General features: G+C 45.0%; 1 protein-coding gene across 4 annotated transcripts in view; it reads right to left on the reverse strand.

Annotated features, from left to right (window-relative positions):
• The window catches only part of tmtc1 (transmembrane O-mannosyltransferase targeting cadherins 1), a 183,744-nt gene that overhangs the window by 51,993 nt on the left and 112,732 nt on the right, over positions 1 to 19,019 (reverse strand). For all 4 annotated transcript variants that reach the window (XM_041215609.1, XM_041215606.1, XM_041215608.1 and 1 more), the window contains 3 exons: positions 9,141 to 9,308; positions 6,714 to 6,827; positions 5,621 to 5,764 (listed from right to left, as the gene is read on the reverse strand). In XM_041215609.1, coding sequence (XP_041071543.1) covers positions 5,621 to 5,764; positions 6,714 to 6,827; positions 9,141 to 9,308 — 426 coding nt within the window. The remainder of the gene's footprint in view (positions 1 to 5,620; positions 5,765 to 6,713; positions 6,828 to 9,140; positions 9,309 to 19,019) is intronic.

Below are 19,019 nucleotides of genomic sequence, written 5' to 3' on the forward strand. Positions count from 1 at the left end.
TCCCCTCACTTCAGTTGCAATGCAACTCTCCAGTCACCTCATGGTAAAGGTCAATGGACCGTCAATACCATAAATATTGGTGTACTCACACCAAAAACGGTCAAAACCAAATAAAATTGAAAATGTCAAAAATTAGATGGATATATTTTTGTTCAGCATGGCTATTGAAGGGTTTATAACCAAGGTGAATGAATGGAGTTAAGATACGGATCAGGCCTAGTCTACTTAAATGATGAAACAGGCTCGAGGGGCTGAATACCCTACACATGTTTCTATGTCCTGGGTCAGGAGACTGGGCATATATTCTCTAGTGTTTAGAAGAATGAGAGGCGATCTCACTGAATTCTTACAAGGTTCGACAGGGCAGATGCAGGAAGGATATTTCCCCTGGCTGGAGGGGTCTAGAACCAGGGGACACAGTCTCGGAATAAGACCATTTAGAACTGAGATGAGGAGAATTTCTTCACAGAGATAGTGAATCTTCAGCATTCTTGAGCCCAGGGGGATGCGGAGACTCAGTCACTGAATATAACCAATACTTAGATCAACAGATTTCTAGATATTAAAGATATCCAGGGATATGGGATAGTACGGGAAAATGCTTTGAGGTAGAAGATCAGCCAGGATCTAAGTGAATTTTATTTTGTTCATTTTCAGGGCGTGGGCGTTGCTGGCTAGGCCAGCATTTATTACCCATCCCTAACTGCCCATGGGAAGGTAGTGGTGAGCTGTCTCCTTAAACTGTTTCAGTCCATGTGGTGTAGGTACACCCACAGTGCTGTTAGGGAGGGAGTTCCAGGATTTTGACCCAGCGACAGTGAAGGAACAACGATATATTTCCAAGTCAGGATGGTGAGTGGCTTGGAGGGGAACTTCAAGGTGATGGTGTTCCCATGTGTCTGCAACGCTTGTCCTTCTAGATGTAGCGATCGTGGGTTTGGAAGGTGCTGTCTAAGGAGGCTTGGTGAGTTCCTGCTGTGCATCTTGTAGATGGTACACACTGCTGCTACTGTGCAACTGTGGTGGATGGAGTGAATGTTTATGGATGGGGTGCCAATCAAGTGGGTTGCTTTATCCTGGATGGTGTCAGGCTTCTTGAGTGTTATTGGATCTGCACTTATCCAGGCAAGTGGGGAGTATTCCACCACACTCCTGACTTGTGCCTTGTAGATGGCAGACAGGCTTTGGGGAGTCAGGGGGTGAGTTACTTGCTGCAGGATTTCCAGCCTCTGATCTGCTCTTGTAGCCACAATACTTATATGACTAGTTCAGTTCAGTTTCTGGTCAATGGTAACCCCCGGGATGTTGATAGTGGGGGATTCAGTGATGGTAATGCCATTGAATGTCAAGGGGCGATAGTTAGATTCCATCTTGTTGGAGATGGTCATTGCCTGGTATTTGTGTGGCATGAATGTTATTTGCCACTTGTCAGCCCAAGCCTCTGTATTGTCAGGTCTTGTTGCATTTGGACATGGACTGCATGGAATGAAATGATGGAGCACGTTCAAGGGGTCAAATGGGGTCACTACTCCTGCTCCTGTTTCCTATGCTCCTACTTTCTCTTTGTCCAATGTTGTCTCCAACTCTGCTCAGCTCTGATCTTCCAACAATGTCCACCACTATACCAGGATGAGAAATTTCACTTCCCACATTGAGAATCCTTGTGCCTCACAGCTACTGCTCACAATTCATATAGGAATGAGTAACAATGCAGAAAAAGAGTCACACTGTAAAAATGATGTGGCAATATCAGCAAAATTGCACAGTTTCTCCCTCAGGGAAACTGAACATAAAGACAGAAATGTAATTTGTTGCTGTTGGATTGGCAAAAAAAGTCAAACACAACTTGTGGAAAAGTTGTTATGCCTTACATAATCCTTTGTATCTGATCCCCATCTATTTGTGTTATAAGAACTCCACGCATCACTTCCTCCAATTTATATTGGATGCCTAGAGGCACTCTTTAAACATCCTTCAAACCCAATGTAACCAAGTGGGGCCAGAGAACTCTATATCTACAAAACAACCATTATTCCTGAGTCGTTACCTTATGGCCCTGGTGCAAGCTCCGTAGTGAGGGGTTGTTCAGAGAAATGCTCCCTGAAGATCCTCTACGAACTCCTGCACAGTGCCCTCCTCCTTTAGCTGTTCCTTTCCCATCTCCCTTGCTGTCCCCATCCTCCACATACACCAGTTCCAAAGGCAACCCTAGCAGACCTACACTTACATTGGAAAAGGAGTAGGTCATTCAGCCCCTCGAGACTCTTCTGCCCTTCGATTAGATCATGGCTAACCTGCATTTCAACTCCATTTACTACCCTTGTGCACAATGACCTCTTTTATCAGTGCAGCAGCAGAGAGATAAACCTGATAACATTATCCCCCCTGTATCTGTGGAAGGAATTCAATTTCCCCTTCTCTATGCCCCAGCAATGGAATTTGACAGGAAGGCTCCAGAATGTCTTCTGTCATGGCTACTGCACGCTGAATATGCGCGTTGTTAATATGAGGTGATTAGTGTTCAATCAACAAGAAAAAACAAACATAGCTATGAAGAGGAACTGAACTGGGGAGGCAAAAACAGCTCATGCCAGTGTGTATTACACATTAGTGAGACCTAAATCACATGACAAAAAACAGTCAGTCATTCAATTAGCAATGCTGATTGGCTCAACGACAATAATGCCTGTACAAACAAATTCCACCTGATTTTCCAATCTGAACTGCTTCCGAACACCCGAGATCTCACTACGCCTGGACGCATGGGTTTTGGAAGACAGGATGTTAAGTCCCACGTTATAGAATCATTCAGAGCCAAAAGGGGCCATTCATTTCTGTTGTGCCAATTTTAAAGAGTTATACCCCTGCTCAAGGAAATATCCAATTCTATTTTGAAAGTTATCATTCAATCCTCTTCCACCACCATTTCAGATAGCGCATTCCAAACCATAACAACTCACCACAAAAAAAAAAAATTCTCCTCATCTCCCCCTCTGGTTCTTTTGCAATTTACCTGTATCCTCTGGGACAGAATTTTTCATACAGTGGGCAGGCTCGGCGGGAGCTGGCAAGGGCAGTCGCGGAGCCAATCACTGTCCACGATTGGCTCCAGGCCACCATTTTACACGGATGGGCCAATTAAAGCCTGCCCGGTGTAATACGTGAGCCGTAGCGCTCAACGCTACCTGTGCGGGGGGGGGGGGGGGGGGTGGTGGAGGGAGGGAGGGAGGGAGGGAGGGAGAGTCAGGGCCAGGACTCTTTCGTGCATGTGTGCAAACGATCGCTTCAATCTCCCTGAGGCACGGAGTTGCCTCAGGGAGATTGAATCAATATTAAAATTATTGAATAAAAGGTTTAAAAATTTATTTAAACATGTCCCCTCATGTGACTGTGTCACATGAGATGGGACATGTTCTTATATTTGTGAAAGTTTTTTATTTATTGAATGAAAGCGTTAGGAAACATCATCCCGCTCGTGGATGAGGTTTCCTAAAAAAAAAGGGAAGGCCGCTTGGGCTTTCCAATTAAAGTTGAACAGGCAGCATTAACAATTGCACTAATTGCTTTGTTGATGGCCTTAATAGACCGTTTACATTTCGGCGGGCGTGCAGCCGACTCAGGTGTGCGCCGGTGAACGAAATATCGCGGGACTGGGCAATGACGTCGGATACACGCCCGATGTCATCGCGAGTCATTTTACGTGTCGGCGTGTCAGGCCCACCCCCACACGCCAACTGAAAAATCCTGCCCCTGTTTACTGACCCACCGACCAATGGAAATAATTTCTCCCTACCTACTCGATCAAAACCTCTCACAGCTTTGAACACCTCTCTAAATCTCTCCTTAAATACAAACAAACCCAATTCCATACTCGTGATGCTGTTTTGCGGATGGGCTTGAACTAGAGTTGCATTGGCAGTGTTACAGTAGGAATTGGACACTAGAATTAAGTGAACTTACGGTGAATACCTCAGTACTCAGTAGCTGAACTGAACTTCAGTGACAATGCTCTACCAGCTGAAAACATAGATGAGGAAGGAAAACTCCAAAGTCAGTGGATGAAGGCACAGAAATGAAGAAATCAGTGGAGAATTCTTTCATACCAAGACAGCTCACCATCTGAAAATAGTCATGTTTCTGCTCTGAGTCTACTGTTTGCCCACCATACGCACAAAGATACGCAGTAGCCAGCAGCTACCAGCTCATGTGACAAAACAAAATGGGGCGCAGATAATGGGTGCTCTCCAAAAGGCTCAGGCACAATACTTTTCTGCAGGTGGATCATACCCACTGTCTAGATTTCAGAGGTGGTGGCAAAGTATAAGTTTGCCTGCACACATTAGCCGCCGCTGCCAGAGTGGATGGACAGATACACTCACGCAACATCACAAAGCGTGCAAAGCACACTAATGTCTTGAGTTTCAGAATGAACGCTCTGCTGACTACTGCATGAGTGAGGTGCCAATGGTTGGCAGACTTCACACCGTCCTTGCTAAAGAGGATCACAGCTGGAGTACTGTGTGCAGTTCTGGTCGCCACATTATAGGAAGGATGTGGTTCACCAGGATGTTGCCTGGGATGTAACATTTATGTTATGAAGAGAGGTTGTTTAGACTTGGGTTATTTTCGTTGAAGCAGTGAAGACTGAGGGGCGACCCAATCGAGGTGTACAAGATTATGAGGCGCATGGACAGGGTGGATAAGGAGCAGCTATTCCCCTTAGTTGAAGGGTCAGTCACAAGGGGACATAAGTTCAAGGTGAGGGGCAGGAGGTTTAGGGGGGATGTGAGGAAAAACTTTTTTACCCAGAGGGTGGTGACGGTCTGGAATGCACTGCCTGAGAGGGTGGTGGAGGCGGGTTGCCTCACATCCTTTAAAAAGTACCTGGATGACCACTTGGCACGTCATAACATTCAAGGCTATTGGCCAAGTGCTGGTAAATGGGATTAGGTAGGTAGGTCAGGTGTTTCTCATGTGTCGGTGCAGACTCGATGGGCCGATGGGCCTCTTCTGCACTGTGTGATTCTGTGATTTTGTGACCTCTTTTGCTGTAGGAGGTTGACAACAGAATTGTCAGATGGTTCTGCCAGAGCCATGCTTTATTCCATTTTCTTGGCAACAAACTGGGATTCCATAATATTGGGCCTTCAAACTCTCAGGAGCTCACTGTTGCTGAGCACAAGCAAGTTTTGGGGCAGGTGGAGTGGAAGCTGCTCCTTGAAGAATTCTAAAGTGAATTACAACTAAAAAAAGAGCAATTCCCATGACCTGTCTGGCTAGGAAAGCATTTAGGTTTAATTTATATTATGATATTGCTATGAAGTTAAATTCAGTTCACAAAGGGCCACTGCTCAGAGACACAGGTTACCCAGGATGTTTATTCAAACCACTAGTTGCATCATCAAGCAAAGTTACCAGTTAACCTGTATGGACATTCATCTACCAGCCCCTAGATTACACTATTGTCTAATTGGAAATTGGAACAGTTAGAAATCGCCATTTAGTGATGAACGTGAGACCCACTTGCAGGAGTGACCAGTGATAATAAAACTTTAACGTAAACCCAAGCTTCGTCACCACAACATTCCAAAAGTCTTCAAAGTCAAATCTTTGCACTTACTTCAACAGATTCCCCAGATTGAAGAGTGCCCGGTTATGCTGAGGGTTCAACTCCAAGGCCTGTCTGTAGTGGACTTCCGCCTTAGACACATCCTTGGTCAATGTGCCAAGGTTGTTCAGTGCACTGGCGTGACGTGGATACAACCTTGCAGAAAACAGATTGAAGAATCCAACAGGGAAAAGAACGAATATTAGTCCTGCAAATCCATTATCAGGCACAAAACAACAATGTTTTGGGATTAATGGCACGTTGTCTAGACATGACTGGACAGGCTAAGGCTCTTTTCTCTGGTCTATGCTTCTATGCTGTACATCCTATGTAATTCTATGTAAATACAACAATTTTCAACCGTATTTAACAGTATTAAATTAGACAATTGCTGTGTATGCAAATAAGATCCCTGGAACTGTTCAAAGAAAAGCGCACCAGTTCTGCAGGAGATCTGACTAATAGTTCTCTCTCATCAACACCGCCAAAGGTAGATTAACTGCAGAGTATTCATCGTTGCTGTTTGCAGGACTGCAATGTGCACTGAATAATGGCAGTGTTTGGCTACAAAACAAGAGTGACAGCACTTCAAAAATAATTCATTAGTTGTTAATTGCTTTTGGACATCCTGAGGCCTTGATAAGGTGCTAGAAAAATTCAAGTCTGCTTTTCCTTTTCCCCAGGGTTGTGATCTCTATGTTTTGTCTAAGCTTTCCCTTTCTTCTTATCTACCATCAGGCCTGGGTTACACTGTCTGTCTGGTATGCCACATACACTAGACCTAGAACCAATCTTTTGATAACCAGACACAAAGCAGAAGACAAGACAGAGTACATAATACTCTGCTCTGTAACTGCTAAACGGCAGCAGGCCACCTCATTCTAAACAGAATAAAGGTGTAGCTATGGTAACTTTTTGTACTGCCCTTCATCAGGAAGCACAAAGGAGTTGGACGAGGGCCAGGCAGTCGCTCTACATGACAAACTTTGAACACTGAGCCAAGCCCTTTCAGCAGGAGACTGTCTTTTGTTGCAGGATATGGTTCAAGTCTGAGGACCAAGGGTTAGGCAAATAAAGCAAGGAAAACATGGGCTTTGCTGCTTACCTCAGGGCTGTTTTGTAATGGTAAACGGCTTCGTCATGACGACCATAGTCTTTCAGGAAGTTGGCATAGTTGTAGTGCACCTTGGCATTAAGAGGTAAAGTCTGAACTCCAGATCTGTAGAAACAGATGGAGAAATAAACAACCAGAATGACTGTCTCAGCGTGAAATTTATGTGGAAACAATACATTTATTATCTTCATTATATACAATAATATCAACGGATATTCCAAACCATTAACAAACCTGACTCATAACACAAGTGTCCACAATTATACGTTAGCACCTCAAATTAATTCAGAGAACAGATATTTCTTATGGTTCAAATACTTTACTATTCTCCTTTTAACATTATTCATCACACATTACTACCGCCAACAGATACAAGAAGGATGTGCCAATTAGCAACTTTAACTAGAAAAGGCAATAGCAGTAACCAAATGGTGTGAACAGGAGATCCTGCACCTTTTTAATGGGAAAGATGGGCTAAAATCTGATGATGAGGTACAGTCCAACTGGTTAGCGATGAATGCATAAAACAGAATGTAAAGAGCATACACCATGTGGTCAACATTGCAAAAACAAAGATAAAATTCATTTGAGCCATCCCAGTGGTTCAGAGACAAAGTCTCCATCCCCAAACCATACAGACCTTGACAGTCCCATGGTTCAATCCCCACTTTGGGCTCAGGCACCTGATCTCAACTGGGGTTGTTGAGATGGAGCAATTAACCACAGCAGCTCCTGTGGATTAGGGAGGACAAAAGTGGCCAAGGATTCCATTCCTCTCCCCTTTTTGATGCCTACGTGTGTGCATGAACACCAGACAAGAATAGGATTAGGATTAGCTGTGATACCTCACACAGCCTGGCAATACTTCAATGAAGAACTGAAGGAACCTATGCTTTTCAGAAGAGATGAGAAAGGGAGAACATTGCAGGGAAGATGTGTCTGAGGCCATACTCGAGTGTGCACTACTTTCTTAAAATGACTGTTTTGCTGTTAATGGAAAACATTACCTGAAGACAAAAAATTCTAACAGAAACAGAGCATTAAATCTGGCCACCAATTTTTCCTACAGGCTAATCCCACTCTCCTATACACTCCCCATATCATTTAATGTCCTCTTATTCAAATACAAGTGTAAAAGAGAATCTGTAAACTCTGCTTCAGCAAGGGTTCACAGGGAGAGTTCCACCATCTAATCTGTAAACTCTGCTTCAGCAAGGGTTCTCACGGAGAGTTCCACCATCTAATCTGTAAACTCTGCTTCAGCAAGGGTTCTCAGGGAGAGTTCCACCATCTAATTACCCTCTATGTAAAAGCACTTTTTCCCACTAAGCTTCCTCGCAATGCTTTTTGTGATTATCATAAATTCATGCCCTCTTGTTAGTGGTGCCGCACCATCCAGTGGAAACAGTTCATCAACTGTTGCCATCTTTCACAATCTGCTCCCGTTCACTCCTTAACCTTCTCATCCGAATCTTGTCTCAACTTTGAACTCCTCCTATCCCTGCTCATTTCTCTGCGTGTGTGAATGTCACTGCCTCCATGTCTTACATCTTAACTGCCCCAGTTCCCGTCTAACCTCATTTACTTACTCACTGCTGCGGCTGTCAAACCTTCTGCATTTACAAATACTATTTTCTTATTTTTTGGCCACATCTCATTCCTAGAAATAAATGCAATCCAGAGCCCTGAATTTTCTGAATTGGGACAATTTGGGATCAAACAGGAGTGGGAAGAGTGCAGTCAGCTAGCTGTTCTTCTGTCGTTCTGATGTCTATTGCCACTTCTGGAATTTTCCACCAGAGGTGATTGGGAAACATGAATACCAAGTATAGGTTTATGATGGGAAAAGGCATATAAAACACTTCCCATCTGGAGTGCCTTGTATTCTTGGTGTCCGTTAAGGAGGAAATTGTGGTGAATGGGTGGGTGAGGGGTCAAATTGAGGGAAGTAAATCTTCCTCTACGCTAGGATGTGACATGAGCTGCAGTCGTGTTCCCCCTGTGTCCACCCACCCTGACCCCCACACACAAACCGAGTCAGGCAACAGGGAAGCCGCCGAAATGCCACCAGCACCATTCCGCCAACGTTTAAGTCAGCAACTCTGGAAGATCTGCGGGGGTCAAAGAGGAGAACCACAACAGGCAGGGAAGGCCCACCTGACACATTTCCAGGACTCGGGGCATGAAGGGTAGTTGAATGGGTTTATGGGCAGGCTCACTCTTTTCATTCATAAATCTCACTCCTACTGCTAAAAAAAAACCTGTTTAAACCAAATCTTTATTAGTATGCTCCTTATTTAAAAGCACCTTCCCTCAAAAAAGGCCAAATTTCGCTCTGCTGGTCTGCTTTGTGAAGAAGATCCAGGTAATCATGCTGTGGCTGTATAACAGTGTCAGTCCTGAGCAGGCCCCTCTCACCTGAACAGGGATTCCCTGGACAGCCACACCTCATTCTGTTTCAGGGTCTTCCAGAAGAACAGTCCCAGGACAAGCAAGGTGGATACAGTGACGACGCTCGCTCCCCATTTACTGAGAACTCCACACAATCGGTTCAAGCCATGGACAACGAGGATGCAGTATCCCATACTGAAGTTAAAAGGCGGGGGGGGGAAGAAAAGACACATGAACATGCTGGAAAAGAAGCCCTCCCACCAGACCCTGGAATATATCACCACTGCTCACAATATTTACATTTTGCATGGTTTTCCCTTCAGCAACAACAGGTTGCAGTTATATAGTGCCTTTAACGTAGAAAATCAAGCCAAGGTGGTTCACACAAGCAGAATCAAATTTAAATGATGAGAAGTAAAGAATGAGGTATTAGAAACAGTAGAGCTTAGCCAGAGATAGAGGGGGAATGATCGAGAGACAAGAAGGAATAAGGAGGGAATTCATTCGGATCCAGACAACTGAAAGCACGACGACCAATGTGCCGTGAAGGTAGTGGGGATGCACTAGAGACAAGAATCAGAGAGATTTGCGGGGTTAGAGGAGACTACAGACTTGGACGAAGATGAGGCCATGAAGGGATATAAACTAGAATCAACACAAACACTGTGTTAGTGGATGAAAACCTAAGAAAGTGCTTCCAGCTATTCTGCAGAGAGCTGAGGAGTACCTGCACCAATAAATCAAATTGCACAAAAGTCCAACAGAATCTAGGCAGTGTTTATTCAAAAAAAATGTTCCACGCTTGTAAAGAAAATAGATCTTCTATAGACTGCACAAGAATGAAAGAAATACATGTGACTGTGGAAGTCGGTGTTGTGAAAGTAATGTTACATAAGGGCTATGGGCCAAGTGCTGGAAAATGGGATTAGAATAGATAGGTGTTTGACGGTCGGCATAAGCACAATGGGCCAAAGGGTCTGTTTCTGTGCTGTATAACTCTATAACTCTATCTGGCCTCAGTGCCCCTAATGCTTAATGAGGAGAAAATTGGCCAGAAATCCTGTTGGTGACTAACATCCGAGAATCCTGCTACAAGAGCATGAAAACAAATGGTGGTAGAGGACTGGAGCAAATTAAACTTGGCTATCTCCCCACTAGCTCTACATCTGTCCTCATAGATGGATAATGGTCCACCATGAAATCAGGCCCCAGCCTGAGACACTTCCCTCAGGAGAGCAGGGGGGAAGGAAAAAGCAATTTCATTACTAAATCATTCAGAAACATTCAACAGTTCAAAGCTACCTTCCAATTAAAATATTAACCATGGAACACTGACTGCAGAATATATGCGAGAGGGGGAGAGAGAGTGATCTGTAATAAAACTGACAAGCAGCCAACACTGTCAAACCTACAAGGTCTCAAGGGGAAAGAAGTCCAGGGGAAGGGGTTTTTTTATTCCAAGCACACATCCGTTTTATGGGATAATACAATATGCTGAGTAGAATTGTGTCATGTTTTGGAACAAGACCAGTGGAGTGCCTCAGGTTTGGTGTACTCCTGCACAAGGCCACTCTGACACACGCACTGACAGGAACTATCAAGTTGCATCCTGATTACTCCCACTGCAGAGAAAAAGTTCCAGGCCCCAACATCATTGAAGCTTAAAAGCCTCTACACCAGGAAATGACCACGCCAGCCAATGGCATCACCAGACCGGCGCACCAGGAAGCAAAGGTGGGCAGGGGATCCTTGGCAATAGGAAGATTTTTACCAGAATGGGCTCACAGGATTCGGTATAGTCAATTATTTCACCCAGAATCAGGAATTAAGAAAGAACCTAAATTCTTATAGCACCACTTATGCCCTCAGATCCTTGCAAAATGCTTCACACCTAATGCAAACAGCATGACAACATGACCAACATATTTGCCAACCAGAGGCCTACCTTTCCAAAGGCTCCAGGGTCCGTGGAGGGGCTTACCGGCTGCAATATCTGTCCTGTGACCCCCTATACCCCAAGGGAGGCTTCACCCCTCTGATCGGTGGGGCCTACCTGGCCCTGGCATGTTCCTGAGTGGGCACCTCCACCTCTCTTTCCCCTTACAGTCTCAGCGGTGGCCTCTTCTGCCAAGGCTGTAGAGCGTCTTACTGGGCTTCCTGGCGGTAGGCTCTTAACTGACTCCCGTCAGTAAAAATGCCTCCTCGGCCCTGCCGTCCACCTGTGCAGGCTTGGCAGCTGCCTTCGGACCCAGCATCAGGGCCCAGGGCATGCCGGCAAAATTCTGGTCAATGTCTCATCTGAAATCTTCAGTATTGCAATAGAATGTCAGCCTGGATCACGCGTTCACGTTCTGGATGGGGCCTGAAATCCACAACCACTGACTCTGAGGTGTGAGTGCCATCACTGAGCCACACTACCACAATGAAAGATAGTACTCACTCAAGATCCTCCTTCCCCTACATCCTTTGCGATTAGAGAGACAATATGGCACTATAGAATGTTCCTGGGTAATTTTAGGACTATGCATTTCTGTATCAACGTTGGGAAGATTTTTAGCTAAGTCAGTCGCCTGAAATCAGTAAATTTGATGTATATTGCTGCTTGTGGAACCATCTGGGTCACAGTAAACATCAAAAGTGGCAGCAGTGTGTACCATCTACAATATGCAGTGCAGAAACTGACCGAACCTCCTCAGGCAGCACCTTCCAAACCCACGACCACTACCATCTAGAAGGACAAGGGCAGCAGACGCATGGGCCAGCATTTTCTGTTCAGCATGCAGGGTTGGGCCTCACACACTGACACGTAAAATGACACGAGGTGACATCAGCCGTGCATCCCAACGTCACTGCACCTCATTCCGATCTTTCGTTCGGCGGGCACAGACCAGGGGGTCAGCTATGCGCCCGCCGAATTGTCAAAGGCCTGTTAAGGCTATTTACAAACCAATTAACCCAAGTGACAGGGCTGCCAGTCCAACCTTAAGGTTGGCGGAGGGGCAGGCAAAGAGCCCAGGCGGCCTTCGCATTTATCATGGAACCTCATCCACTGGCGGGATGAGGTTTCATGAAGGGTTTATTAAATGAATAAATAATTTTCAAACATTTGAAAAACATGTCCCAGCTCATGTGACGCTGTCACATGAGGGGACATGTGTAAGTGATTTTTAACTTTTTTTTATTTTGAAGTTTCAATTAGAACTTGAGCTCCCGGAGACAGCTCCGTGCCTCAGGGAGATTTCTGCATGCATGTACAAAAGAGCGCAGGTCCCCAGTCTCCCTCCTCCCCCCCACCCACACAGGTAGCACTGAGCACTACTGGGCCTTAATTGGCCTGCCCACGTAAAATGGCAGCACGCCAAATCACGGGTGGCAATTGGCTCCGCGCCTGCCCACGCCCACTCCCAACCGGCCCGCCCAATGGAGAGAAAATAACACCACCACTTGCAGGTTCCCCTCCAAGCCACTCCCCATCCTGACTTGGAAATATATCGCCGTTCCTTCACTGTCACTGGGTCAAAATCCTGGAACTCCCTCCCTAACAGCACTGTGGGTGTACCTACACCACATGGACTGCAGCGGTTCAAGAAGGCAGCTCACCCACCACCTTCTCAAGGGCAACTAGGGATGGGCAATAAATGCTGGCCCACCTCCCAAGAATGAATATTAAAATAAAATCTATACATCAGATCTTGGACTACCCGTAAACATCAGCATTGTAGATCTACTATTCCACACTCCACTATTCCATTCTCTTCCATAACTCATTCTGTATCCCCTGCAAATTTCAATTCATCCAAAACCCTGTGCCCTTATTATTCTGATTTGCAGCAAGTCCCATCCATCCATCACCTCTGCGCTCAGCAATCTACATCATCCAGCAATGCTTCAATTTTAACATTGTCAGTCTTGTGTTCAAATGACTCCATGGCCTCACTATCTCTGTATTCTTCTCCAGCAACAATTTATATTCATATAGCATAGTTAGTGGTAAAGCACCCTAGGCACCTAACAAAAGTGATATCAATAAAAATTAACATTCTTGACTCTGAACCACATGGGATGTCAGGATGGATGACCACAAGCCTGGTCACAGGGATAGGTTCTAATTGTAGCATAATGGGTTAATGGTTATGGTAGTGAGATAGTGATGTGTATGACGATGTAACAGTGATATCAGCAGTCATGTGCTAGAGACTCTGTACAGCAGATGGAATAGTCTGTACACAGAGATGTGCTTACCTAGTAGCTTATCATGTATATAGTGTAATTAAAATAATTTTGAAGAAACCTTCCAGAGTCAGACCTAGGTCACCCAGGAGTAGGTTTTGTCCGAAACCTACAGAAATCTCACAGGTCTAGACAGGGTAGATGCAGGAGGAAAGTTCCTGATGGTGGAGGAGTCCAGAACCAGGGGTCACAGTCTGAGGATACAGGGTAGACCATTTAGGACTGAGATGAGGAGAAATTTCTTCACCCAGAGAGTAATGAGCCTGTGGAATTCGCTATCACAGAATGTAGTTGAGGACAAAACATTGTATGTTTTCAAGAAGGAGTTAGATATAGCTCTTGGGGCAAAGGGATCAAAGAGTAAGGGGAGAAAGTGGGAGCAGGCTATTGAGTTGGATGATCAGCCATGGTCATAATGAATGGCAGAGCAGGCTCGAAGGGCCGAATGGCCTACTCCTGCTCCTATTTTTTTATATTTCTATGTTTCTATGAGTAGAGGGAAACCTTCCCAGTATAGATTAGGTTCCAAAGTAACCCACAAAATACTAAGAAACATTGTGAGCAAGAGCGAGAAATAGAAAGTTTTAGGGAGGGAATTCCGGAGTTCAATGCCTAGGCTCCTGAATGCACAGGGGCCAATGACAGAGTGATTAAAATCAGGGATGCGCAAGGGGCCAGGATTGAAAGAGTGCAAAGATCTAGAAGGCCTGTGGGACTGGAGGAGGTTAGAGAGATTGGGAGGGGCAAGGCCATGGAGAGATTTGAAATGAAGGATGAGCATTTTAGAATTGAGGTAATGTTGCCAGAAGTCAGTGAAGTTCAGTAATGGACAGAGGTGATGGTGAATATAATTTGGAATGAGTTAAGACACAGGCAGCAAAATTTTGGATGAGCACAAGTTTTTGGGGGGATGGGGGACAGGGTTGAAGATGGGAGGCCGATCAGGAGAGCATTGGGATAGTCAAGTCCAGAGAGGCAGCAGGAGGTGAGTCCCATGGACAAGGGGGAATTGAGATAAAGGTGTAAGTTCAGAGCTCAAACAGTGGGGAATGTTTTGGGGAATTTGGTCTGACGAGCTTGGAGAATAGGGAAGTGGCAGAGGCAGCAGAAAAAAGGTCCATGAGCTCCTCACACTAATAGTTGGAGGTGACAGCGGAGGAGGCACAGGAGGGTGGTTTAAGAAGACAGTTAGTGGCAAAGAGAAGCTGTGGATTACTTTTGCATTGCTGGATGCTATTCGAATAGTGAGCAGTTTTAGTGATAGAGAACCTACGCTGATAATGGTTTAAGTAATCCAGCCAGATATGGCAATGGGTTGCTAAACCATCTGTCTGCCCAAAGATGTTCAAAGCTACTTCCCTTGGATTTAAGGAAACAGAGATGAGGGATGTATTGAGGTATTGGGGAAACAATTAAGATGAGAGAGGCTGTGATTTCCCAAATCAGTGGCTGCAGAAGTGTCATAACAAATTGTAGGTCAAGAGCCAGTTGTCGGGAATTTGAAAGTGCAGCGGGAAGTGATTTGAGGGAGAGTTTTCTTCTAGGCGTGGATACAGAAAGAAGTGGAGTTAGGCCGGGGGAAGGGAATATAGGTAGAAAGAGAGAGATACAAGGAAAGAGTTAGAGATTGCTTTACAATCCAGCCCTGTAACCCTCCTCCAATGCTGCATTCCTGTAAGGCTGACCTCTTGCACATTGACTAATTCCTTCCCCCCTCCATTGGTGGGTGTACCTTCATCCATCTATATTGTGAGTTCCAGAATTATACCTTCCTGTACAATGCATTTTAAAGCCTACCTCTTTGATTACCAGCTTTTGGTCGCCAGCACTAATGTATCCTTCTTCGGCTCTCTGTTAATCTTTGTCTGCTTATTGGAGACTGTTAGACACCTTAGGAGTTTATACTATGTTAAAGGTGCTACATAAACAAACATCATTGTTGCACTGGGCAATACACAAAAGGTACATACAAATATATACATACTCATACTGATATACTAAAGGTGGCATTAGAGTACAAAACCCTGGAAGCTGTGTTAAATCTATATAAAACACCAGTTCAACCCTAGCTGGGATATCGTGTCCAATTTTGGGCACCACACTTTCAGAAGAAAGTGAAGGCTTTGAAAGAGATTTTACTGGAATAGTTCCAGGGTTGAGGGATTTTAGCTACATTAGACTGAGGAAACTGGTTGTTCTCCTTAGAGCAGAGAAGGACAAGAGGAGATTTGATAAAGAGGCTTAAAATCTTGAAAGGCTTTAGACAGATTAAATAAAGAGAAACTGTTTAAAATGACTGAAAGGTTAACAAACAGAGGGCAAACTTTGAAGGTGGTTAGCAAAAGAAGTAGACATGGCAAAAACTTTTTTTCATAAACCATATGTAGTAAGGATTTGAGATATATTGTTTCTACTAGTTTATCAGGCAAATTCAATAATCAACTTCAAAAGGGAATTGGATAAATAGTTGAAGGAGAAGGTCAAACAACATAATGAGTTTAAAATTCTCAACTTTGTTTTCAGATTCCTCTGTGGCCTTGCCCCTCCCTATCTCCGTAATCACCTCTAGCCCGATAATCATGTGAGTTATCTGCACACTTCTAATTTTAGCCTCTTGTGCATTCCCAATTATAATCGCTCCACCATCGGTGGCTGCGTCTCCAGTTGCCTAGGGCCCAAGCTCTGGAATTCAATCCCTACACCTCTCCACCTCTCTTCTTCATTTTCCTCCTTTAAAACACTTCTTAAAGCATAGCTCTTTGACCAAGTTTTTGGTCATCTGACCTGATATCTCTTTATGCTGTTTAGTTGTTTGGTGTCATGCCTCGTTTAGTAATGTTCCTGTGAAGTAGCCTGTAGGGTGACTAACTGTCCCGGATTTTCCGGTTGAGCCAGGAGTTTGGCTTGATGCCCATGTCCCGGGCTGGGCTTCCTGGGATGCCCATGTCCCAGGTTTCTCCGGGCAGCAACTGAGCGGGCTGCTCATGGCCTCCTGTTGCAATGTACTGCCCGATCATTGCTGGTGTCTGCCCCTGTGTAGCAGCACAGTGCATATTTGCAATCCAGAGTTGACGGTGGGCATGCACAGACACAGCCACGAGGGAGCAACACAGCCCTAGCGGCTGACATCACTCTTCTTCCCCCGGCTTTTGAAGGGTGGGTGGCTGGGGGATCCTGGGGCAGGAGGAGCGGGGGGGTGCGGAGTCTGGGTAGTTTCGGTGAGTCCGGGGGCAGGGAGGGGGGTGTGGCCCAGTAGGCTCCGGTGGCAAAGAGGTGATCGGGGCCAATGGCAGTGGCATTCCAGCCCAACGTGGGGCAGTGGAGTTGGTGGGGTGGTGAGTGGGAGGGGTGGTGGTGTGGATGTGCTGGTGGGGGATATCTTCTGAAGTCTGTCCAGTGGTGACGGCCCCTCTCAGGCCCAAGTCGGGTGGAATCAGGTGCGGCGCAGACTCAGGGGAGGTTAGGGTTACCCAGGAGTTAGAAGTGGTTTTAATCCTTCTAACATTTCCTGGGTAACCATTCTGCTAAGAAAGTCAGAACCATCTGAAGTCTCCCATTACCCAGTGCAGGGTAATTGCCCATCGGGAGTTTGAACTTTCTAGGCAATATCCATGCTGTCCTTGCATGGGGACTTCCAGCAGGTCCCCCAGTATATCTTCTGGGGTATTTCCGCACAATGACCCTCCAGAGATCAGAAGCCCTGTCCCATAATGTAAGAAGCCAACAGCAGGGCAGCTGTAGCAACAGTGCAGGTCCGTGAACCTAAGCTTAGAGAACCGTCATGTACTTTCCAGAGGCTAACCGATGAATATCATGGGTACAACCTGGCAGAATTTGCCCATCCATCCTGTGGGAGAGAGGTGGTGCACCAGTCACCAAGATCTGTGCCAGGGTGGGGGTGAGGGGCAAGATTCCAAAACAGTTTGAAGGATGAAAAGTGGTCTTTTTCCTGACAGTCCTGTTTGGGTAAAAAAATAAATTAGGAAGCACAGGGAGGATCATTAAGCCAAGCGCTCAAGCATCATTTACCATTCAAAGTAGGAGACATAAACGTAAGAGTAAAGTCAAAGATTTACAAATCTTTAAAGATGGCATGTCAAGTTGAGACGGCTTTTAAAAAAGCATGTGGGATTCTTGGCTCTATTAATAGCGGAACAGAGTACTAAAGCAAAGGGAGTTTTTCAAAACACTTATTAAAAAAACTGATCAAGCCTCTGCTGGAGTATTGAACCATACACTTTTCAAAGTAGGTCATGGTCAAGCTGAGGGTGCAGAGGAGATTTATTAAAATTGTATCAGGGATGAGGAACTTCAATGATGTGAGTCAACAAGTTGAGATTGTTCTTAAGAACGGAAAAAGTTCGGGGGAATTTAATATAGATGTTTAAAAGGGGCTTTGATAGACTAGATAGAAAGAAATGTTTTCCAAAGGCAGAAGGGTCAGTAACCAAAGGATACAGATTTAAGATACATAATTGCCAAATAATTCAAAGATGAAAAGATGATAATTTTTTACATGCAGTCAGTTGTAATGATCTTGAATGCATTGCCTGAATGAGTGGTGGATGCAGATGCAATAGCAACTTTCAAAAGTGAATGGGATACAAACTTGGAAAGGTTTGCAGAGCTACTGGCAAACAGCAAGACAGCAGGGCTATAATTGCAATGCTCTTTGAAGTAGCTGGCCTTCAGCGAGGGACTGAATGGCCTCTTTTGGAGCTGTACTATTCTATAAACAATAGACTAGACAACAGTCTTGAAATTGTTAATTCAAGACACTAGTGGGACTCATAAGGAGACCTGTGATGTCAGAGTTATGTCTTTCCTTTGCTGTGTGCCTGGTCTCCGTTGTATGGTTGTATGGGGCTTAGCCAAGACCTTAAGGAAGGTGGATGAACACCTGTTTACCTTTTGGCTCCAAGATGTAAGAGGGCAGATGCTTTCATGTAGAACAGATCAAGCAACACAACATAATGAAAGGCAATTGTGAGATCACCCTGAAATTCTGGGGTCAGCGCATTTGGCAGTGGAATTCCGTGAGATAGAGGCACTTAGAGAGGCAGGTTATTGAAGGACAAAAGAACAGGGTAAGGATGAAGATGAAATGGCGATCGCACAGCAACAAGGTGCTTACAGCTTCAAGACTTTGGAGTTATGACCCATTCAAGAGCTCACTAGAGGAGACAGGCTATCCCATAGGTTCTTAACTGATCGAGAAGTCACTGATGTTCCAACAGGCAAGCAAACACTAGGAAGAAGGCTGTGCTTCCAAATCACCAAAAAGGCAAAAAAAAAAATCAAAACAACTAATGGATTGTTACTTTTATCTTGAGTGAGCTAGAATACAAAGGAGAGGAAGCTCTGCTTCAGTTATACAGAACATTGGTCAGACCCCCACATGGAGAACTGTGTTTGGGAACCACACCTCAAGGAAGTCATGTCGGCCTGGGAGAAGATATAGTGTAAAGTCATGAGAATGATAACAGGGCTTGAAAGGTTATATTATGAGGACAAGTTGCCTAAACCTAGCTTGTAGCAATTCTCAAATCGAGTTTGGAAGAATGAATGTTTATCAAATCAAGTTATCCAAAATAATAAGCCGATTCGAGAGAGTAGATACAATAAACTATTTCCTCTGGTGGGGGTGGGGTGGTGGGGTGTCTCCAGTTGCAAACA

The sequence above is a fragment of the Carcharodon carcharias genome, chromosome 21, assembly GCF_017639515.1.
Source record: "Carcharodon carcharias isolate sCarCar2 chromosome 21, sCarCar2.pri, whole genome shotgun sequence".
Taxonomy (NCBI): Eukaryota; Metazoa; Chordata; class Chondrichthyes; order Lamniformes; family Lamnidae; genus Carcharodon; species Carcharodon carcharias.